The sequence below is a fragment of the Neomonachus schauinslandi genome, chromosome 4, assembly GCF_002201575.2.
Source record: "Neomonachus schauinslandi chromosome 4, ASM220157v2, whole genome shotgun sequence".
NCBI lineage: Eukaryota > Metazoa > Chordata > Mammalia > Carnivora > Phocidae > Neomonachus > Neomonachus schauinslandi.
In genome coordinates, this window is record NC_058406.1 from 40425696 (window position 1) to 40449210 (window position 23515).

Sequence of the window (23515 nt, forward strand, 5' to 3'; positions counted from 1 at the left end):
CCGCATCGGGCTCCCTGCTCGGCAAGGAGCCTCCTTCTCCCTCTGACCCTCCCCCCCCCTCATGTGCTCTCTCTCTCTCATTCTCTCTGTCTCAAATAAATAAATAAAATCTTTAAAAATAAATAAATAAATAAAATAAATAAGTAAATAAAAAATTACTGCAATCAGAGGATATGGGCAGAGCTCAGCGAGCAGCACAAGTCACCACTGGAATGCATCTGCACCCCCAAAATAGCAGGTGTTGGAAATCGGGATGTCCAGAACAAAGACATGGGTGGGCCTGCTTCTCAGTGTTCCTTTGAGGTAACCAGCACCAGTAAGAGCTGCTAGCTCAGCAGAATCTTCTGCCAGTAATAGCCATATATAGTAGAAAGACTACCCTCAGAGTTGGGAACTGAAAAAGCACTTGGTAGACTCTTCAAATAAGGGATCTGAGCATGAGATGAAGGATTGTACTAGCTGAGTGGCTGTCAAAAGTTTTTGGTTTCTGGACTCCTTTACACTTAAAAATTACTAAGAGCCCCAAAGTGCTTTTGTCCTACATCAGATAATATCCATTGATATTTCTTACATTAGAAATTAAGACGAGATTTTTTTTTTTAAGCTTTTATTTGACAGAGACAGTGAGAGAGGGAACACAAGTAGGGGGAGTGGGAAAGAAGAAGCAGGCCTCCCGCCAAGCAGGGAGCCTGATGTGGGGCTCGATCCCAGGACCTTGAGCCAAAGGCAGACGCTTAATGACTGAGCCACCCAGGTGCCCCAAGATTTTAAAATATTTATAAATAGGGGTGCCTGGGTAGCTTCGTTGGTTAAACATCCGACTCTTGATTTGGGCTCATGTCATGATCTCAGGGTTGTGGGATTAAGCCCCACATAAGGCTCTGCGCTCAGTGTGGAGTCTGCTTAAGATTTTCTTCCCCGGGCGCCTGGGTGGCTCAGATGGTTAAGCGTCTGCCTTCGGCTCAGGTCATGATCCCAGAGTCCTGGGTTCGAGCCCCGCATCGGGCTCCCTGCTCAGCGGGGAGCCTGCTTCTCCCTCTGCCTCTCTCTCTCTGTCTTATGAATAAATAAAATCTTCAAAAAAAAAAAAAATTTTCTTTCCCTCTGCCCCTCCCCCTGCTTGCACACACACACGTTCTCTTGTAAATAAATAAATCTTTAAAATATTCATTTACAAAGGACAATAGCATTTTTATGAACAAGAAGAAACTTTTCCAAAACTTGCCTTTAAAACATTTTTGAGAGGAGAGGCATAGTACATTTTCTGAATTTTGCAAATCTCTGATACAATTAATAGAAGACAGTTGGATTCTCCTACTTGTCAGTCTCTTGCGTAGCGTCTGGGAAACACTGTACACTTGTGGGAAAAAGAGGGTGAAAAAGGCAAGTAATGTCTTAATATGATGAAAATAGTTTTGACCTGAGAATCTTGGGAACCCTCAGGAGTCCCCACCATACTTTGAGAAGCACTGCACAATGACTTCGTAAACGTGGGATTCTACCATTTTTCTTCCCTGTTGTCCCCCTTCTCCTAAAGCCCCTAAATCATAGAGGAAACTTGTTTTAGTCCCATGATGACAGCTTGCATCCTACCCTGTGTATTTTTCTATTTCTGACCTCTTTTATAGCCTCCTCCTATGTTTACACCTTACCCTTCCTAACCTGTTCTTTGCTGTGATGCTTAACTTCCCAAATTTCATACCTGCCATACATACCATTGTCATGTCCAAGTAGAGGCCTGTTGGGGTTTTTTTTTTTTTTTAAGATTTTATTTATTTATTTGAGACAGAGAGAATGAGAGAGACAGAGAGCACATGAGAGGGGGAAGGGTCAGAGGGAGAAGCAGGCCCCCTGCTGAGCAGGGAGCCCGATGTGGGACTCGATCCTGGGACTCCAGGATCATGACCTGAGCCGAAGGCAGTCGCTTAACCAACTGAGCCACCCAGGCGCCCGCCTGTTGGCGTTTTTGAGGAAAGGATCCTTCCTCAGGAAAAGAGGTCAAACTGTTTGACCTTAGGACCTCAGGTACTTTGGACTGTTTGACCTCAGGATCCTTCCTCAGGATGAAAAGCCTGGTCTCCAGTGTTAATCCTTAAGTGAGACCTTCTCTGACCTTCATTTCAACACTTTTGCCCTTGATCTCCATTGCTGACCTTAACTCCCCATAGCACTTACCACCCAGAATCTCAGTGGCGAGGTCTCCACAACTAGGCTGCGAACAGCTTGAGGGCAGGGACCATCCCTCATCTTTTGTGGCCCCAGTACTCCCAGCACAGGGCTCGCTTGCTCATCTCCTATCCCCTATTCATGGGATCTTGAGTTCTAAATTAGCATCTTGTTTAGGGGCCTCATTTTTTTTTTTTAAAGATTTTATTTATTTATTTGAGAGAGAGAGAGAATGAGAGACAGCACGAGAGGGAAGAGGGTCAGAGGGAGCAGCAGACCCCCTGCCGAGCAGGGAGCCCGATGTGGGACTCGATCCCGGGACTCCAGGATCACGACCTGAGCCGAAGGCAGTCGCTTAACCAACTGAGCCACCCAGGCGCCCTAGGGGCCTCATTCTTAAGAGTTGGCTCAGGGAAATCCATTTCCACTAAGCTGCTTTTACCCCGAGACTTCACAGTTGCTCTTCCATGTTCTGCTCCGACTGGATTCTTCGGTAGTTATCAACTTAAGACTAACAGAAATGTTTCCTTTTCTATTTAGTTCTCCAAATGACAAGAAGTCTTTTTGCTCAGTTGAAGGGGAATGGAATGGTGTAATGTATGCAAAATATGCAACAGGGGTAAGAAGCTATATTTTACACTTACTTTAGGCTACATTAAATTGTAGCCTTTGATCCAGAAATTTAAATACCAAGGCCAACTCTAATGCCATCTCTTCAGGGAAATCCTTTTCTTTCCCCCACCCACTTCCCCAGTAGTACAGTGAGTTTTATTTTCCCCTCTCCTCTCAGAACACTCAGTATATGTAAAAAAAAATGTTAATGCTTGGCATATAGTAAATATCCAGTAAATGACAGCTATATCATTAGAATGGGTGGTATGTTTATAAAATTAAGTGCTAAACTAATTTGTTTGTATATACAACTTGACTTTTTATAAGAAATGTATTTAGTGCCTGGCACCATGGATTCAGAAATGAGTAAGATAGTCCTTGATCTCAAGAAACTTGCAAACAGTACCTAATTAAAGTAGGAGGAAGGTGGTATGGGATTAACAGGAGGAGCCAACGAACTGGATTTTGGACTTGGAGAATTTGAAATGTAAAAAGCACTTCAGCATTTAGCATTAGAATTAGTTTATGGGTCTAATTTCATAAGAGATTAATATTGAGCATATAGCACATAGCCACATTGAAAACCTCTGTTGAGTTTCTACCAAGACTTAAGATACACCACTATATTTTAAGCTGAAGGTAGCTGAAGGTAGCATATGAAACTCACTGTACATCCTATTCCTATGTGGGATTTGACTATTAAATCTGTTAAACGTTTCTGGGGAGAGTTGACTTTTCCTCCCAGAACAGTTTGAACAATAAAATATCTACCTACCTCTTATTTTCTAGGAAAATGCAGTTTTTATAGATACCAAGAAGTTGCCTATAATTAAGAAGAAAGTGAGGAAGTTGGAAGATCAGAACGAGTATGAATCCCGCTGGTAAGAGGACTTTGCTAGAGCTATTGTGGCGATGTCCTTGCTAATGGCTAGGCAAAGGCAGGGCTGGGTTTTGGAGACACAACAGCAGAGTATAACACAGCACAGACTAATTCTGAATACCTGGGTTCATATGGAGCTCCACCACTTACTAGCTTTTTAACCATGACTATAAGCTAGCCTCTCTTTGCCTTCTTTCCTAAAATGGGAACTACCTCAGAGTTGATGTGAGGACTGAATGAGATAAACACGTAGTATATATATGATGCTTGGGATATAAGTATTGTGTGCAGACTTATCACCATCTTTGTGGTTTATAAGAGAAGGCAGTGAGGTTCCCAAAAGACCCTCAGGTCTTTTGTTGCAAAAAACTTAAAAAAAATTTCATCCCGAAGTATTTCAGTATATATCTCTAAAGTGACTTAAAAACCACTAGCCACAATATCACACTTTGAAAAAACAAATCCTTGGGGCACCTGGGTGGCTCAGTCGTTAAGTGTCTGCCTTAGGCTCAGGTCAGGATCCCAGGGTCCTGGGATCCAGCCCCACATCGGGCTCTCTGCTCAGCGAGCAGCCTGCTTCTCCCTCTCCCACTCCCCCTGCTTGTCTTGTTCCCTCTCTTGCTGTGTCAAATAGAATCTTAAAAAAAAAAGGGCGCCTGGGTGGCTCAGTTGGTTAAGCGACTGCCTTCGGCTCAGGTCATGATCCTGGAGTCCCGGGATCGAGTCCCACATCGGGCTCCCTGCTCAGCGGGGGGTCTGCTTCTCCCTCTGACCCTCTTCCCTCTCGTGCTCTGTCTCTCATTCTCTCTCTCTCAAATAAATAAATAAAATCTTAAAAAAAAAAAAAATCCTTAATATCATCAAATATCTAGTTGGTATTCAATTTTCCAGTGGTTTCAAACATATTTTTCCTTTCCCATTTGCTACAGTAAAATCAGGATCTATCCGTGGTATGAGAATCACACACTGAAGTTCTTTGTTTAGCATATTAGTGCATTTAAGTGAAGGAAGAGGATCTTACAAATGATTACCCAACTGTTGTCTCTAACTTGTTAACAGTCTGCTTGCCTGGACTGCCTGCTCGTATTTATAAGTGGAAATCTATAGAAATTTGTGCTCTGCTCCTCACCACAGGGGGATCTTAAGCATGGCCACTTCTCTGGTCCCTAGGTGTCTTCCCTTGTAAAGTGACACTAGACTTACCTAGTTATCATCTTCCAGGCCTTGAGAAGAAGCCACATCTCTTACCCCCATAAGTCTCTGCAGTTTACCTCTTGACCCTTATTCTCTTGGTTCAGAGTGTTTCTCCAGATTTCATTTTTCAAGGGAGTTTTTCTGAAATGGCACTTCTTTCCCCTGATCTAACCCTTCTGGTTTATAATAAAGGAAACTCACACCCTAGAAAGGTGAATGATGAACCCCCAAAGTTGCATAGCTAGCTAGAGATAGAGCCAAAAGTAAAATCCCAGATTTCAGTTGTGTTCTTTTTTCCCTGTTGTCTGTACCATATATCTAGCTTTCTGCCCATCCTTTATTTTCTTCCTTTGACACTAGCAGTGGAATCTTCTGAGTCCATTTCTCTGTCCTTTATTCCATTGCCTTGGTACCACTTTTAGGAGATTCAGTCTGTGAACTACACTTAAAACCGTTTGACTTTACACTTTCATTATGATATATTCAGTCAGGCTCTAGACTTTCAGTCTCAAGTTTGCTAACTCCTCTGTCCATCTAGTACTCAGGGCCTTGACTTCTTTTCTTTAGCCTTTGGAAGGATGTCACTTTCAACTTAAAAATCAGAGACATTGATGCAGCAACCGAAGCCAAGCATAGACTTGAAGAAAGACAAAGAGCAGAAGCTCGGGAAAGGAAGGAGAAGGAAATTCAATGGGAGACAAGGGTAAGCTTGATTGGGGAGCCGGCCCCAAACCTACCAGCTGCTATTCCCCCTGAACTCTGAGCTGTAAGTCATTCATTCATTTCAGTGAATGCTGAAGTAGTGAACCACTTTTAAATAAGCATAGTGATGAACAGGGTGAGCCCTGGTCCCTGCCTGAAACTCACTTTAGTGTAATGAGGGGGAGAAGACATAGAATAATAAAAAGTATGATATTATTTGTAGACATACAAAGCAAGTGAGTAACTGAATTCTCCCCCTTTCTTTTACAGTTATTTCATGAGGATGGAGAATGTTGGGTTTACGATGAACCATTACTGAAACGTCTTGGTGCTGCCAAGCATTAGGTTGGGAAATGCAAAGTTTACATCTGACGACCAGGGCAATAGGCATAATTAAGCAACAATCCTCCTTTGGGAGAACCTATTCACTCCCTTCTTATTGCAGTGGTTCCTATCTCAGGGATACTGGACTTTCTGATGCAGATGAACAATTAAAGCGAGAAAAGCTTCCCTTTTTTCCTTTTCTGTGGCAGTTACAATTTTGACTTCAGTCCTGAGAAAAACTTCAGGTTTTGAAAACAAGATGATCTGCTTTTTTCCCCAAACCCCATGCCTTGAAAAGCATTTATAAATCCCGGTCTTAAACCTTGCACACCTAGTACGGCTGTTAAGATATACATACACACACACACACATATATATATACACACACACACACACACACATATAGACCTGATGCCAGATTTTTCATACTCCATCTACTGTAAATATTGGTTCCTCTTAGTTGTTTTAGAAACTTAGTGCAATGTATTAAAATCAAGTGTTAGGAAATTTCATGCCCTCACCTATAACTTTTGTTTTGGAATTGGACTATTATTAAATTGTATCTAACTGGACTATATTTAATTATACTCAGTGCTTCTTAAGGCTTCATAAAGTAATTTTTCCAAATTTTTTTTAATGTGTTTCTTTTATTATCTGGCAACCTTGAATCCAGGAGCTAAGTCGCTTTACACAAGGACTTTCCTAAAACAATGGAGGGTCCATCCTTTTTCTCAACCCTCCCTTATACTCTGTGTTTAGCCCCACCATGCTATTCTATTCTCCAGAGTTCCTTGAACTCTCATATAGCACACGTAGGGCTCCCAACATTTTATCCAAAAATATTTTATTGCCTTAGAGGGTTTAGGAAGAGGGTTTTAGATCCCCACCCCACACTGAAACGAACAAAAAAGAATGCCACAGCACCAAATGGCTCATTCTGTAGGGCATTACAGAACTATCATGTATCTTTATTTAAAAGTACATTAAACACACACACACACACACACACGTATTAGCACCTAGCATTTAGGCACTAAGACATCAGTTACATAGGGCCTCTCAAGGTTCTTCATGTGGGAACCAGGACAGGCCAGGGCTTGTCAAACTGTTCCTGCAAGCTTTTTGGTAACTTGGCACACCCTGCTACTTTCTATCATCTGCCAGCCACTACAGTAACTCTTGGTTTGTGCTCTGTGAGAGCTGAGTGAGAGAAGAGAACAGAAAAGGACCCAACCCCTAACTCTAGCCCTACTTCTGATATCCTCAACACGGAAGCAATGACAACCCATGTTTGACCACTCCAAAGCTGAGGACCAACAAGACTTGTACCCTGGTTCTAGCATAAATGCCAGCTCAGGCATCTCTGCTTTTCTTGTCCTCAGGCCTGCCTGGAGAGAGGAAACACTGGCAATGTGTTAGTCACAATGTGGGGGGTAGGAGGAGTATAAATCAAATTCTATGATAGTGCAAAAATTCTATGGCACTAGTAGTAGTGTAACTTCATAAAATACAAACACATTTTTAAATACACAGTGCTTCAGGCCGACAAGACTGCAGTTTATTTGACTATTTTATGGTAGGGGAGAAGGTTAAGTGTTGATGTGAAAGCCCTGATATCAGTAATGGGGATGGTAGAATCTACCAGCAGAGGAGAGGATGGCAAGTAGGTCAGCTGCATCACTTCACAAGAAGAGTTTGAATCCTCACCAGAAGGGGAACCATCCTCTTCTAGCTCATACTTCCCAAATCCAACAACCTGAAAGAAGCCAAAGACTTGAGGTGAGAAATATGCTGACCAGATATGGGCAAAGACCTGTTAGAATTTCTAGTCCCAATCCAAACTCGGGGGGTGGTAACTGGGCTAAATGACTGCTCTGGAAAGGACAGAGCTACAGCTTAGTTCACCATACTCACGTGAACGCTGAGCATTTTACTTCCTGGTCCTCTGTGAGCCTTGAACCAGTCGACTAGGTCGGATTTGGAGAATGACTTCAGTGCTTCAATCTTACAGGGGAAACGGAATACAGGAAAAAAAGAAAGCTATAAAAGACAAGCAGTACATTTTCTAAAAAGGTCATTATTTAACAAACACACACCGTAGGCTAGAACTCTTTGGTTCTGCTTAGCATCTGACCATATCATTTTATTCTTCCAGGTTTCAGGTTGCCCTCAACGTTTTGCACCAGAGAAGGATGAAAATAAGCCTCTGTGACACACCTTTGTGTGTTTCATAGCAATAGTTAACCCTGGCAAATAAGAAAGGGTAGTAGACGCTGTAATTACAGCTGAGTAGTACACACGGAGCCAAAACCCACCATCATCTTAGTGTCATACCTCGAGTGCATGCTAAGGGATACTCTGGCCTGAGAAAATACAGTAACAATTGAAACAGATGAAGAGAAGTTTGTCTTCTAATAGGAAAACTGGAGCACCTTATGAGCTGGGCTGAAACCTCTTGTTAAATGACCCTTTTGCTTCAGTGTCCTTTTGTTAATTTACCCCATAGGGTTATATTATCAAAGAGTGTTAGACTGCAGGTCCCAGAGCTCTTTTTGTAGGTTTTATTACTTTGGGCTAAAAGCGGTCAAAAAGACCTAACACCCAGAATTAATAAAGCTGGAATTCCATAAAGACCAGAAGTTCTCAATTTTCTTTAAATAGCAGAAACCTTTTTTCCTCCACAAATCCTGTACTGAGCCTCAATATAAATACAAAATATAAAACAATTGTGTTACACAAAAACAGTACCAATACAAAAATGGATCAGCTCTCTTCCACACAGAATTGATTTGCTTGGGATTGTGACTCAAAATCAGGAGTCCTGGTCAGGGCTCTAATACTCAAAACTGTGTTACTACTACCTCATGGGCAAGGCGATCAAAGAGATACTGCTGTGTCACCACTTCGTTCCAGTTCCTATCCACCTCCTCCCCAAGGTGGGTATCCTCGCATTCCTTCAGCTTGATCAGAGCTGTGACCTATTCCACCAAAGAGAGAGACCCTCAGGTATAGCATCACCCCAGTGGCCCCAGAACACACTTGACCCTGTTTGTTCTGGTCTGTGACAGACCTGCTACGATCCCTTCACTTGGGACCTGCCAGCAGGATGGGGAGGGATGAAGCTAGGAAGACATTTTGGTCACGTTAACGTGGGGCTACAAAACTCAAAAACTGGCCAAAGGAACAAAAGACCAGGCCAGCACACTCACTTGGGTGTTGAATGCTTCCTCAGTGAGGTTCTCGATCTTCTCCTCAAAGCTAGAAAGAAACTCTTCTATCTTCTTATCAACAATTTCAGAACTGAAACCAAACATCTTCAATTAAAAGTCAGCAGAGGGCAACAGTTCTTTCTGCCCACAGGTCCTGTCCCCATGCTTTACTAAAACCACCACTTTGCACCAAAAAAAAGGCAGAAACCTGGTCTCAAGCAGAATGCAAAGGAGAAAAAGAGCTAAGGCATGTTTCTAAGAAAGAGACTGAAGTATTTCCTTCCAGGCCTCAGTACCCTTCCCCTAAGCTGAGTGAGAGAAGAGAACAGAAAAGGACCCAACCCCTAACTCTAGCCCTACTTCTGATATCCTCAACACGGAAGCAATGACAACCCATGTTTGACCACTCCAAAGCTGAGGACCAACAAGACTTGTACCCTGGTTCTAGCATAAATGCCAGGTCAGGCATCTCTGCTTTTCTTGTCCTCAGGCCTGCCTGGAGAGAGGAAACACTGGCAAGCCCTGCACAGTGACCACAGGACACCAAAGGACTTGAGTTAAGCCCCCTAGGACCACTGGAACCATTACTGATCCATCCTGGATCAAGCCATCTATGACCCACCCTCCCTCCCCCACCCCCACCCCCCCCCCCCCCCACAGTTGTGATTAAGGTAAGCAAACCCTATTGGGTCAGAGTTGCCTGAGGTTTAAGGAAGCACCGACAAACCCCCACTCTCCAGGCCAAGAATAATAATAGTTGGGCCCATCTACTCACTTGTATTTAGTTGCCTGAGTCCCCACGGTGACAGAGAATCCTAGAATCCCAGATGTGTTCCTACAGGTAGGGTAAACATGGTACCTACAGCCAGAATGAAAAGTTCTGTGAACTCAGGTAGTCCCCAGGGCCCTGCCCTCAGAAACTACAGGTGAGTGGGAAGGGTTTCTGCACATCCTAATTGGACCTGGAGGTCCTGAAAGAAAATCCACAAACGTGTATGCATCTACTTCATTCTCAGGTTAGGGTGTCCACCCCTCTCCTGAACTGAGGACTACACACTAGTTTTTTTTCCTTATCTTTGGAACTTGACCAAACTAAAAACCTGATCATAGTCCAAGATGCAGATTCTAGAAGTTTTGACCAGTCAGTATGACTCTAAAGCATGGAAGGACCAGCGAGCTCTGAGAGGCTGCTCAGTCAGGATATCTGATAAAACTCAGCCTGCAAAGTAAGCCCCAGACCTTTATTTGAGCTCAGTGCTCTTTGCCAGCAGACTTACCCAAGGGTCTGCTTGGTTCGAAGGAAGTCAAAACAAGGCTCTTCCATGTGCATCTGTAATTCAACATACTACCCATCAGCCCAACTCCTCCCAGCAGAGAAACCTCCATTTCTAACCCCCAAGTGTTCCACATAACCCCAAAGTCCAGCCTCCCTTACTGCCTTCTTCCTAAATTGCCCAGGCGCCCTGTCCATGCTCATACCGGGTGAGAATACTAAAAACCATCTCACCTACCAAACAGGCCTCTGACCCCTCCCAAGTCCCTAGCTCCCAGGCAGAAAGGCCAGTCCTCACAGTGGGTCAAGGGTTCCTGAACACATCAACTCTCCTTTATTACAGCTTACCACAAGCAGCTCCATAAGAGTGTATTCTTTCAGACTCCTGGCACCTGACTGAAAGGAGAGGTTGGTCAGACCAACTGAAAATCCAACAGCTTACAGGACTTTTAAAAAATTCTTGGCAACCATTTATTCAGGTATCCATCCCATTCTTCTCTTCCCCCAAGAGAGCTGATCACACCCTCTATTGCCATACTTTGAACAATTTTGTTGATGCATCTGCCTTCCCACTTAGACTGCCTGTGAGGACAGAAATCACACTTGATCATTTGTATTCTTGGCCCTTGCACAGGACTGCAGGCCGACATGGAGGTGAGTCTAACAATACCCAACCTGTCAGCTCCTGCCCAAAGGACCCGAAGGACAAAACCTAAAGTCAAGTACTTGCAGTTCAAGGTCCTAAGGAGAAGAGCAGGAAATATTTGGGATCAATGAAGGGTATGTGGACCGATTCCTCAGATAGAAAGGGTATGAATAGAAGCTTCCAAGGCCACACACAGGGACCCAAACCAGTCAACAAGAGAAATACCTAAGAGGCAGATACCACACTTGGGAGACCACACCCTGGCTCTCCTGGAGAGTAGCAAAATAATGCAGTTAGAATGAAACAGAGCAGGAGGCCAGCAAGCAAGGATGCTGCTAGTACATCCCACAGTCAGGCTCTTGTAGGCTCCTCTAACAGACTCATTTCTGTTCCTTCCCACTTCACTAGAGGAGGAGGCTAAAAGCCTGTGTGCCCCCCGAGTCCTGTTTAAAGGAGATATCCTGTTCAAAATGCTCTCTGGGAGGAAGGAAGTGGTTCCCTAAAGAAAGCTTGTTTTAGAAGCTAGTGCTAAGAGGTAATGGATAGAAAGCACCTCAACAGACAAGGTCTTACAGTATGAAATCTCACCTATAACAGGAAAAGTACTATAGATTTTGAGCAGCAGAAACACTGGAAATGTGGACAGGGCTAAGCAGGGCCAGGCCATATCATTTATGGAACTTTGGAGCCTGGTAGTCATTTCAGCTTCAAATAAGCTGAGAACAGGGCGCCTGGGTGGTTCAAGTTGGTTAAGCATCTGCCTTCGGCTCAGGTCGTGATCCCAGAGTCCTGGGATCGAGTCCTATATCGTGCTCCCTGCTCAGCGGGGAGTCTGCTTCTCCCTCTCCCTCTGCCCCACCCCCCTGCTCATGCACTCTCTCTCTCAAATAAATATAAAAAAAAAATCTTAAAAAAAATAAGCTGAGAAACTGGATAAAAGCAAACAAACTAAGTAACTATAGCCAAAGGGAGAGAGGCTCCACAGACAAGCAAGGTCTCTCCTACGGGAAGACTTAGGTCCAAGGCCAGAAACACAATAAAAGGACAAGGTGAGAGACAGTAAGGCCTGCCCAAAGCCCAGAACAGGCGGATCTTCACAGGGCCTGCCAGAGAAGTGACTTCCTCATGCAGGACACCCAGGAACCATAGCAGCAGCTCACTATAGGAGCCCCAGAGTTTAGGAAGTCTTGAGGTCAGTCTGGACAGGCACAGGTCCCCATTGTCCTAGAAGTAGGTGGGATTAACCACAAGCTATGGGCCAACAGAGATTGTTGCAAAACTCTTCCTTATTTTAAGCCCCATCCCACCTTTCTAGAATGGTGTGGAAAGAACACAGGATCTGAGGACACAAAGAAGAGATTCAAGCCCCAATTAGTATGACCTCAGGCAAGTAAGGGACTCTGGACCTCAGATTCACCATCAAAAGAGAGGTGATAAATCCTTTATCTCAGGTGCTTTGAAACTTTTAATTATGATTCTGGTAGTCATTCTGTTTGCTATATACTGATTGCTTGGCTGTTTACTTTTGTCTCTTTTTCAAAACTGTCTTTTTAACAAATGTCCTCCTGCTACTTGAGGTTTTGTCAGGGGAACACGTAGGAACTTCCAACCACTCTTCAGTCTCTGTCCCTCTGGACTAGTAGTTGAATGATTCAATGAAGCCCTGTGATTGAAAAAGGACCCATTTCGCTAACTGGAGCAATTTTTTTTTTTTTAATATTTTTTATTTATTTATTTGACAGAGAGAGACACAGTGAGAGAGGGAACGCAAGCAGGGGGAGTGGGAAAGGGAGAAGCAGGCCTCCCGCAGAGCGGGGAGCCCGATGCAGGGCTCGATCCCAGGACCTGGGGATCATGACCTGAGCCTAAGGCAGACGCCTAACGACTGAGCCACCCAGGCGCCCCTAACAGAAGCAATTTTTAAATGCAATTGCTTCCCAAGGACAAATGACCCTAAGGATAAAAACTACAGAGGCAACTGCAAAAGGGCCTTGAAAGTCATAGGGTCACTACTCCCAGGTACTTTGGACCTTCCACGAGGCTTTAGTGCCCTACAGGTACTTAGCCATGAGGATGGCTGTGTGTAAAGGGGCTATAAACTGACCTGGTAGTACACAGTGACTTCAGAGTTGGCATCACCCTTGTTCAGAGCTCTCACTTTGCACAGATGGTGGCCACTAGGCAGCTCTACCACCTGGAACTGCACAGGCATCTCCTGCTCCAGAGGCCTGAAGTTCAGCTTGCTACAAAAGAATGAGTATGGGTCACTGAGCAGTGCCTTTATCCTCTTGCCCCCACCCACAAACTACTGTGAAGAGGAGGTCAGGCCATCCACAGTCCCTTCTGAATTACTTTGTTTACATGACGAGCCTCAAAAAAAACCTACCACAAGGAGCATCATCCATTGTGGATTTAGTAGTAACTGAGCTGTGGCTCAAGGCCCTCCTGCTGGTAGGAATATACAACTCCTACAGAGAAAACTCAAACCAATACTCACTCAACAACGTATTTCAGGAAATCCGTTGATTCCTAGGAGGCAAAAGGGAAAAAAATAACTATAGCAGGCTCTCTTGACATTAATTTCATCCAGAACCAACTAATACCAATATTCTAATTCTTTAAAAAGCTGTGGATAGCATGAGGAAAGCAGATACAGTCTGTCAACGACATTGATTATGATTGTTGAAAATTAAGGGGCTCTCAACTGAATAGCTCCTCCTCTGTTCTCCCATTGGCATTCTGTTTACATATACATGCGACACACTCAACGTAACTGTTCGGGTTAGCCCACTAGGCTGTGTCCTCTAGGACACTTGTGACTGTGTTTTCAAAACCTCGGTCTATAAATATGGAACGTGGCATAGAGAGAGCAATAGAACAACACTTAACACTTAAGTGAATGCATCCTCTCCCCTCTCAAGACTGCTGTTTTCTTACCTATTAAATGGGGGATAAAAGGAGGGGTCAGCTCATCTCTACAGTGGTTTCTACCTGGAGCAATTCATGGTACTAAGTCCTCTGGACCAAAAGGACCCCTGCCCGGTAATTCCCACTGTGCTCAGAAAAGCAGGCAGCTATCCTCTCTATGTGGGTTGAAGCTTTTAAACTTCTTTCTGTGGGGAGGAAAGAAACTAAGGCTGGTTTGGGGGTTGGGGAATAAAGACAGCAAGGAAGTAGAGAGGAGACAGCAGCCAGTCTCAAGAGTGGCCAGTATATATCCCATCAAAGGGCCAGTCCTGAGAAACTGGGAAGCCATGAAGGAAGGAAGATGGTCAACAGCCAAATAATTTAGGGAGAGTCCTAAACAAGCATTCTTAGCTGGAAAAGGCCTTAAAGATCCACAGACCTATCCCACTCAATATATATCAGAACAAACTCCTCATATCCCCCAAACCTATTTTTCCTACTCCTCCACCAACCCACTGGTTCAAGCAAGAAATCCAGGCAACATCTTAAACCCCTCCCTCCTCTAACACCCCCACATCCAACTAGTCACTAAGTTTTGGCCATTCTCTACCTCACTATTTCTTTCATTTACTTTGCCTAGCCTCAGCTTCATCATTTTTCACTTCAACGTGTGTGTGTGTGTGTGGTAAAAGCACATAAAGTTCAGTATCTTAATCATTTTTAAGTGTACAGTTCCAGAGTGTTAAGTATATTTACAGTGTTGTAAAACGGAACTCCAGAACTTCCTCACCTTGCAAAACTGAAATTCTATACCCATAAAACAACTCCCCCTTCTTTACATCTTCCCAACCCTTGGTAACCACAATTCCACTTTCTGTTCTATGACTTTGACTACTCTGGATACTTCATATACTCTGGAGTCATGTCAACTCTTATAAAAGCCTCATAACTGGTCCCTGCATCTTAACGACAAATCCCTTTTAAGATGTTTCACTGATTTTCCATTTACTACAGGATAAAGCCCAAGCTCCTTAACTTGACACACAACCTTGATATACAAGTTCTGCCAAAGTGTGTGTGTGTGTGTGTGTGTGTGCGCGCGTATACATCCCTCACCACACCCCAGAGCTCCCACTTTAATCTCTAAACTATTGTTTCCACACACAATCTTCAACAAATAACCAATACCGTATATTTACCAAATCCATTTCACTCCAAGCCCTGTCCATTATCAGCAGTCTTCTCATTAAGGAAGTCTTGCCCAGCATGTGAATGGCCATGCTATGTAAGAACTACAGAGCCTCCCTTTTTGGAGAACTAATGCAATTCCAGAGCCCAAAACAGCACTTTCAGACCTAGCCAAGAGCAACAGAGCACCTCACACTCACTGTGCTTGTGACATTTCCTTGTACCAGGCCTTCAACAAAGAGCTGGGATTTGAACTCCTTGACGAAGCTCAGCAGAGACTCAAGGGAAAGGCCATCCATCAAAGCCCGGTACTTGTCAATCATAGACCAACGGGCATATTCCAGGATTAAAAGCCGCACATCTCTATTCAGAGGGCAGAAAAAGAACAGTTTCATCATTTTGAAATGAATCTTAAGGTAAAAAAAGGTTCAGCTAAGTTTCTATGGATGACGTGTTTCTAAAGAGACACAATTTCTATCATAACTTAAGATGGGAGAAACAATGTCATAATCACCAAAAAGCATTTAAAATTACATATACAAAATTATACATAGATTTGCTCACTGGTACAACTCACTTATCTGTCTCAATTGCAAAAAAAATGTTTCACATTAGTTGCCAGATGAGTCACACACCAATTTCGAATTATTATATTTTTATTTGAAATCTCATTAACATTTTATTAATTACTAGAGGCCAGCATTATGGGAATCTTTTACTGCAGTGACAACATAGTATACATAGTGGTTCTAGGCCAGAATCAGACCAACCCCTATTCCTCACCACCCCCCAACTCCTCACCACCACCACTTCCCCTCCCTCCTCACACTAAACTATTTGAACTTGGCAAGTTGCTTAACATCTGTGACTCAATTTCTTCATTTGTAAAACAAGGGAAATAGTAATGGCTACCATTATAGGGTTTTGGAAAGAATTAAATAAATATATACATATAAACGTTTTGTATCTAGCAAATAACAAATCTTCAATAGGTATATTAGTCCACCACATTTTAATAAAGTAGTATTCAGGAGTTACTGGATACACAACACAGGGCTATTTTTCATCATATTGATGGTTCCAGACAACTCTCCTTTCCAACTTATATTTGCTTATTAGTTTTTATAACTTTTTGTGACCGGATTATCAGTGATTACAGGTCTGACTGCCAACTGCCCTGCTTTTGAATTTTGTTCATTTATGGGCTCCTTATAACTGTGTCAAAAGGGGGAGTGGAGGGATGGGGTAACTGAGTGATGGACATTAAGAAGGGCATGTGGGGGTGCCTGGTGGCTCAGTCATTAGGCATCTGCCTTCAGCTCAGGTCATGATCCCAGGGTCCTGGGATCGAGCCCCACGTCAGGCTCCCTGCTCCGCAGGAAGCCTGCTTCTCCCTCTCCCACTCCCCCTGCTTGTGTTCCCTCTCTCGCTATGTCTCTCTCTGTCAAATAAATAAATAGAATTAAAAAAAAAAAAAGAAGATGGGGCGCCTGGGTGGCTTAGTCGTTAAGCGTCTGCCTTCAGCTCAGGTCATGATCTCAGAGTCCTGGGATCGAGCCCCGCATCGGGCTCCTCGCTCTGCGGGAGGCCTGCTTCCTCTCTCACTCCCCCTGCTTGTGTTCCCTCTCTCGCTGTGTCTATCTCTGTCAAATGAATAAATAAAATCTTTAAAAAAAAAAAAAAAGGCATGTGATGTAATCAGCACTGGGTGTTATGTAAGATTGATGAATCACAGACTTGTACCTCTGAAACCAATAATACATTATATGTTAATTGAATTTAAATTTAAAAAAGTTAAATTACTGACCACGAAATAAACAAATAAATAAATAACTGTGTCAAAAGTAGGGCCTCCATATAAGATTGTGCTGTTTACCATTTCTAGATGCCCAGCAAGGAGGTCAAGCAGGGGCTTGCAAGCCATGTGCACAAAGGGCTGTGTCTGCTCAAAGGGAACTTTTTTCTCCCTCCCACAAAGGCTCCTACCTGCTGAAAGCGGGCACCCAAAAGGGGTACCTTTTCTGATTCACACAGAGGTAATTCTAGGCTACCATTAGCCCTGGATAAAAGAACAGGCTCTAATGAAAAGCTCAAAGGGTTATGAGCAGAGGGTTTAAGCATTATTATACAGACTGTCAGAAGCCTTTTTGCTCTCCTCTGGGAACTTGGCTGAATTCTGGATAGTTGCATTTGCCAGATAAGTGAAAGGTTAAGCAATTTAACTCAACTACCTCATCACAACACCCAATATACTAAAATTAGCAGTAAAGCAATTTTGAGCTATAACAAAGCCAGCACTTCTTTAACTGTTATTTACTTACAAACTTCGGAAAAAAACATCCTTGTTTACTTTTAGTCTCTAATTAAGTATAGTAAGTAGGCTTATTTTAGTCCTACTCAGACAGCTACTTAAGCTGGGTTTAGAAATCCTATAACCCAATGGATGGTCTCCTAAACCACAGCCAATTCTAATTTGTTTGAAAAATAGCACTGAAACTACAGCCTCATTCCCCACACCTAACCCCTACAAAGGCAAATACTTTCAGGCCTTCAAAATATAAGCTGATCCTATGTATACCCACTTGGCCAGAGTTTCGGGCTTGATAAGGATGTTAAAGTAGGTCTTCTTCAACTGCTCAGTTATCATTGTGAAGACAGCTGGTGTGGAACTGAACTCCGCTAAGTAGTCAATAATGAGCTGAAATAGTAGCTAAAAAGAAAAGAAAGAAGCACTTTAAGTAGAGAAGCATGAAATCCACTATTTTGGGGGCAGGGATAGGAGGGAATGCTTCCCATTGGTTTTTACCAGGGGCCTAGCTTGGAAATAGGTATTTGTAGGAATACTGGTGACTCAAAGGATCTTCAGGAGCTAAAATCTTCAGTAACTGTGAAATGTGGAGCAGTGAATCCTTTTTTTTTTTTTTTTTAATTTTCATGGGTAGTCTTAAACATTTTCTTTTTCCAAATAAACTTAATTTTTTATTCAGCATCTCCACTGCCCCTAAATGTGACTTTAACTGGGAGGACATTACATTTATATATTAATTTTGGAAGTAATCACAACTTCCTATCAAGCTGTCCTATCCAGTGTTGGCTGCAGAGAAGCTGAGGCTGTATTGCACGCATTGCTAGTAATTAGTGACTGTGTTGCTCTTATGTGTGGCCCAAGTCACAAAAGCTGTCACCGGCCAAGAAAACATAGTAAACCACGTTAATAAACATTTCTTTCTATGTATAGCAACCCATGCATAAGCCTCTATACTTGGTGCTTTAGGGGCAACAAACATAAAATTTAAAGCTCTCTATGAGCAAAACAGAACACTTGTACTTACAGGTAGTTTGTGGTTGAATCCTTTCACTCGAATAATTAAACCATGTTCTCCAGCTACCAACTTATACTCTAGCTGGGCCACATCTGCTTCATAAGCTGGCTCCGCAAGGTTATGGGTAAGGATATTGACAAAGATATCAAAGAGGACCACACTGAGAATATAAAATGCAAACAGCACCATTAATTGGCAAGAAATAAACACAAACAAATGTGCTCTGGAGTAGGAAATTTCACTTTTAGAAAGACAATGATTACACTACTCCAGAATGTAGTTCAAAGGTACATATAGCTTACCCACAACTCAAGTTTTGTAGGCACATTACAGAACACCTACCTTCAGCAGTGCTTCCCAATCTTTGTCATGTTATGCATACATGTAAAATGTTAATGCTTATACTGAAAAATGGGGTAAATGTAAAAGGCATAAAAAGCAACTGGCCCAAAGGCTCTAGCCATCCCTGCAGCCCAGGTTTTCTGAATGACAAAAATCTAGGATAAGGGAGGCGGCTGATATATTTTTTCAAGTGGTATTAATAAATACTAGTGCTGCCTGTCATTCTAAGGTTAGATTCCACAGTTTAAGCGGCAAAGGAAAGGAAGAAGTACGCTAACATTTCTTGAGCACCTCCTATGATTCAGGCATATTTTAGGCTCTGACCCCCCACAGTGCAGTTATCTATATAAATAATGAGTTATTTGTTACAAAGTATAATCAGATTCCTTGCCAGTTTCTAAATATAGGATCAACAGATGGATGCAGTTGTTCTCATTACAGACTGGAAGCTAATCCAAACTCATTTCTAAAGAACTTTCTCAATCCAGTAATACTATGACTACCCTACGCTATCAGCATGCTTTATTAACTGGGTGCTGGAAATGGAGCAGCCACAATTCCATTTTAATGTTTAATATCAATACAAATAATTTGTTTGGGGCACAGAAAAAAATACACAAATCAGCAGCACAACTCAGTACGGACAGAGAAAATGATAGAATGATTCAGAATGAAACAAACAAAATAGTTTTTCAATAAGAAACATATTTTCCAGTAAAGAGGACAATTGCTTACTTTGCTGCAGACTTCTGTATCAAAGGTGAAATCAGATGGAAACGTATATATGCTAAAAGAAAAAAAAAAAGATAAGAAAATATAAGCCAGAGGCCTCAAATATTTTATACATCTCCTATATGCCCCTAACATCATGTTTTCTAAAAATTCTGAAATAAACTACTAGCCCTTAAATCCTTGTTACATCTTTATCCTGAAGTTATCTTTAAAAAGGTAATATTTACCATTCTAAGTAGTACCCAGAAGGCACACTTTAGTCTGCGGGAAGGCCAGATACATAGACAGATACACAAAGGAGCCTAGGAATACTATATTTATTAAGAGCTTTGGTCAGAGAAAATGTTTACAGAGGTATACATGTCAAAAACATTAAAGAACAATCCCAATGCTCACAGAAACTTATAGCAGAGACGTTCCAAGGAAGCTGAATAAATGTTAAGAACATTTTTAGAAACACTGATAAGTAATTCAAGAAACACCTTCCCAATAAACTCAAGAATTCCTGAGAGCCAGTGTTGAGGTTAGGCATCTGGGTTAAATGGCAACGAAGGGAATTTTTTTTTTATCCCAAGCTGCTTCAGTAAGTTCCTATGCTATGCACAAGAACAGAAAATAAAAAAGCAACACAGTTTGGGCTAACACATTAAAGACAAGAACTCTGGAGTCTATTTAACTGTATACTGTGATTCTTTTACAATAAAAGCAAAATGGTAGAGGGAGAGTGATGGAGGAGATTTCACATTTGTAATGCTGGAATAGGCTAGCTATTGTGTCTAAGAATAATCTCCTTCAGCATACTCTCATTTTCTTTTTAAAAATGTTTAAAACACACCACCCATTCCCTAAGACGGTCAAACACCTGGCTCTGCTTTAATTTAACTGCAAGAAAAATATTTTAAAACAATTTCATTTTAGCCTTGAATCCTTATTTATTTCCTAGAATCTATAATGTATACAAGGATTTCTGTGACCACACAGGAGCACAGTATGGATCTGATAGATAAGCCTAGAAAAGATCTTCAACTGGAAGAGGAAGGAGAAAGGGAGACAGGTGACAAACAAACGGAAATAGGTTGCTACCAAGTGGAGAAAGAGTTGCTATACTTATTTCACTCCTTTTAGAGAGGGAAACATTTTACCTTTGGGAATTTTGAATTTGTTGTCTTTCTTATACCACAGGCAACCTTGTGGAGTATTCACAATTTTAACAGGGTATTCTGTCTCAGGGCAATCAAAAGCCTTCAACATGAAGTCCGTGGCTAACAAGAGAAAGGAGTAATAATTCATTCAAATAATTCAACATGATTCCCAACAATCTGTTCTTGGTTTTAGAAGTCTAGATAACTTTTCTTTGTGGCAAAAATAAGCCAAATTCAAATGCTAGAATATAATAAATTAGTAGAACACAGAAAAGAAAATTCTCTTGGCCTTAAACTAAATGAACTCTGAAGATCTGTAATTTCCTAAGGATTATTCTGATCTCTCTACGTTCTGCTTCTTTGTCTTTCTCAAAGACAGTCTTAACTGTAAGAGGGACCTTTAGTCAGGATAGTTGTATAAACCAATCTATAAACAAATCCATTCTTGAATAAGAATGTCTTTTATCCACCTTATTGACACTTGAAAGTTAACAAAAAGTTCTGTTCTAACAAAGTCAAACTTGGGGTGCCTGGATGGCTCAGTCGGTTAGGTGTCTGCCTTTGGCTCAGGTCATGATCCCAGGGTACTGGGATCGAGTCCTGCATCGGGCTCCTTGCTCAGTGGGAAGCCTGCTTCTCCCTCTCCCTTTGCTGCTCCCCCTGCTTGTGCTCTCTCTCTCTCACTATCTCTCTGACAAATAAAAAAATCTAAAAAAAAAACAAAAACACAAAGTCAAACTTGTCCTCTAAATTAATGAAAACATAAATTGTTTTACACAAGAAAAAGCAAAAGTTTCAGAGAGTCCCAAGATCTACATTTAAGTCCTGTTTTCTCCATTTACCAACTGACTAGTCTAGGAAAAGTCACTTTGCCTTTTTAAGCCTCAGTTTTTCTCATTCAAAAAAGTAACAAAACAGTAATGCCTACTCCAGAGTGTTACTGGGAAGCTCAAATAGGAATTCAAATGATACTTTGTAAATGTACTATACAGGTGCTATTTGTTTTATTGATACATAAACGGATTAGGTATAATGACTGCTATTTCACTGACCTATGTACTTATTTTCAGCTGGAAGATGAAGATCTGGATTTAATTCGAAATTAGTCTTCCATAGTTCAGCCCAAGAGTTTTCAACATCTGTAGAAATGAAAAATAAACTGATCCAATAAACAATGCAATGCTGAGAATAACAAACCAATTAACAACTAGCCTTCACAAATCGATTCTTCTTTCTCAGGAAAACTATAATATATCCAGGCATGCTAGCCATTTACTACTCAAAGTGTGGTTAGCAGCACTGGTATCACCTGGGAGCTTATTAGAAATGCAGGATTTCAGGCCCTACCCCAGAGCTAGTGAATAAAAATTTATATTTTAATAAGATCTCTAGGTGATATATATGTACACTGAAGTTTCAAAAGTACTTTTCTAAAACAGTCAAAATTCTTCCCCAAACTACCCAGAAAACAGGATTTTTTTCACTAGCTATAATAAATATAAACATAGCAGAAAGTAATTTTCTGCAAAGCAGTATGAATAATGTTCATCTCCAAGTAAACTTCTAAAAAAGTTTATACTTTTTTCCCATAGGAACCATCAGACAAATTATTAAGGAATAAAAATTCTCAGGTGAGTCAGATAAATCTAAACTTGTAGGACAATTATTAAAATATTTTACCTTCCATACTATACTGAGTCCCAAACCATTTCTCCTTGAGGTCACATTTTCCCTCATTAGCACCAGACAGTAGAACAAGATTTGCTTTTTGCGGAACTAGCTGATTAAGGGCTTCAGCAATGACCTAATTTTGGGGGGGGGGGGGAGAGACACACACAATAACGACTTTAACCTAATACATCTCTGTTAAGAAGGCAAAGCCATATTATGTTAGGCATCCCCAAGATCCTAGCATCTTGATGCTCATGAAACTCTTTATAGTCATGAACACCCTAATTTATTAAACTTCATTAGTCTATTAGTTGTTTCAAATGTTCCTTTTTTTTAAAAAAAAGATTTTATTATTTATTTGACAGAGAGAGGCACAGCGAGAGAGGGAACACAGTAGGGGGAGTGGGAGAGGGAGAAGCGGGCTTCCTGCTGAGCAGGGAGCCCGATGCGGGGCTTGATCCCAGGACCCTGGGATCATGCCCTGAGCCGAAGGCAGATGCTTAACGACTGAGCCACCCAGGCGCCCTCAAATGTTTCTTGATAATGCTATAAACTGTGTTCATCTCAAATCCTACATAATAATAGTACTAGCAGTAAAAATAGCTCTCATTTACTAAGTTTTTCTATGTGCCCAGTAGTGTTTAACATACATTATTTCATTTAATCCTAAAACAACTCTAAGGTATACCCATTTTATAAAAAATAATACTCAGGCTCCTGTTAAAAGTTAAGTAATTTCCCTGGGTTAAAGATTACATAATATGCACAGAATAACACAGCTAGAAATGGCAAACATGAAGTCCTAAACAAGTTTGTACATGATTCCAAAGAGTATGCTTATACTACCTCATCCTCAAGAATCAGTAAAATGATCCCATTGCAAGGCCCCCTTTAATAATCCTTCAGCAATGAGAGGAGTAAACAGATTTTGTGGGTAAGGTTTGGAACCATAACTACCAATTAGACACCATTTCTTTGAGAAAAAACAAGAAATGGCGGTTCAGAATAAAATACTTGGACCCCTGGGCCCAATCTTCCTAGGAGATAACAAGAATGCATGATTACTGCTTCCTCCTTTATCTTTCCCTATCTTTAAAATTTTTGAATACCCTATTATATCAAGGTTTCTCCACCTCAGCATTATTAACATCTTGGGCCAAATAATACTTTATTATGGGGTGCTGTCTTTTACACTGTAGGATGT

At 41.7% G+C, this 23515-nt stretch overlaps 2 protein-coding genes across 7 annotated transcripts in view; one reads left to right on the top strand and one right to left on the bottom strand.

The window, feature by feature from the left end:
• OSBPL9 (oxysterol binding protein like 9) overlaps positions 1-6509 on the top strand; it is a 170518-nt gene extending 164009 nt beyond the window's left edge. For all 5 annotated transcript variants that reach the window (XM_021684302.1, XM_044914509.1, XM_044914510.1 and 2 more), the window contains 4 exons: positions 2707-2785; positions 3568-3659; positions 5420-5555; positions 5825-6509. In XM_021684302.1, coding sequence (XP_021539977.1) covers positions 2707-2785; positions 3568-3659; positions 5420-5555; positions 5825-5899 — 382 coding nt within the window. In that variant the 3' untranslated portion in view covers positions 5900-6509. The remainder of the gene's footprint in view (positions 1-2706; positions 2786-3567; positions 3660-5419; positions 5556-5824) is intronic.
• Positions 6510-7252: 743 nt separating this feature from the next.
• Positions 7253-23515, bottom strand: part of NRDC (nardilysin convertase) — a 96439-nt gene continuing 80176 nt past the window's right edge. For both annotated transcript variants that reach the window (XM_021684300.2, XM_021684301.2), the window contains 16 exons: positions 22321-22444; positions 21693-21779; positions 20641-20760; positions 19502-19553; positions 18434-18584; positions 17684-17811; positions 15302-15464; positions 13504-13535; positions 13111-13249; positions 10709-10756; positions 10365-10417; positions 9863-9946; positions 9088-9178; positions 8740-8856; positions 7793-7882; positions 7253-7634 (listed from right to left, as the gene is read on the bottom strand). In XM_021684300.2, coding sequence (XP_021539975.1) covers positions 7437-7634; positions 7793-7882; positions 8740-8856; positions 9088-9178; positions 9863-9946; positions 10365-10417; positions 10709-10756; positions 13111-13249; positions 13504-13535; positions 15302-15464; positions 17684-17811; positions 18434-18584; positions 19502-19553; positions 20641-20760; positions 21693-21779; positions 22321-22444 — 1677 coding nt within the window. In that variant the 3' untranslated portion in view covers positions 7253-7436. The remainder of the gene's footprint in view (positions 7635-7792; positions 7883-8739; positions 8857-9087; positions 9179-9862; positions 9947-10364; positions 10418-10708; positions 10757-13110; positions 13250-13503; positions 13536-15301; positions 15465-17683; positions 17812-18433; positions 18585-19501; positions 19554-20640; positions 20761-21692; positions 21780-22320; positions 22445-23515) is intronic.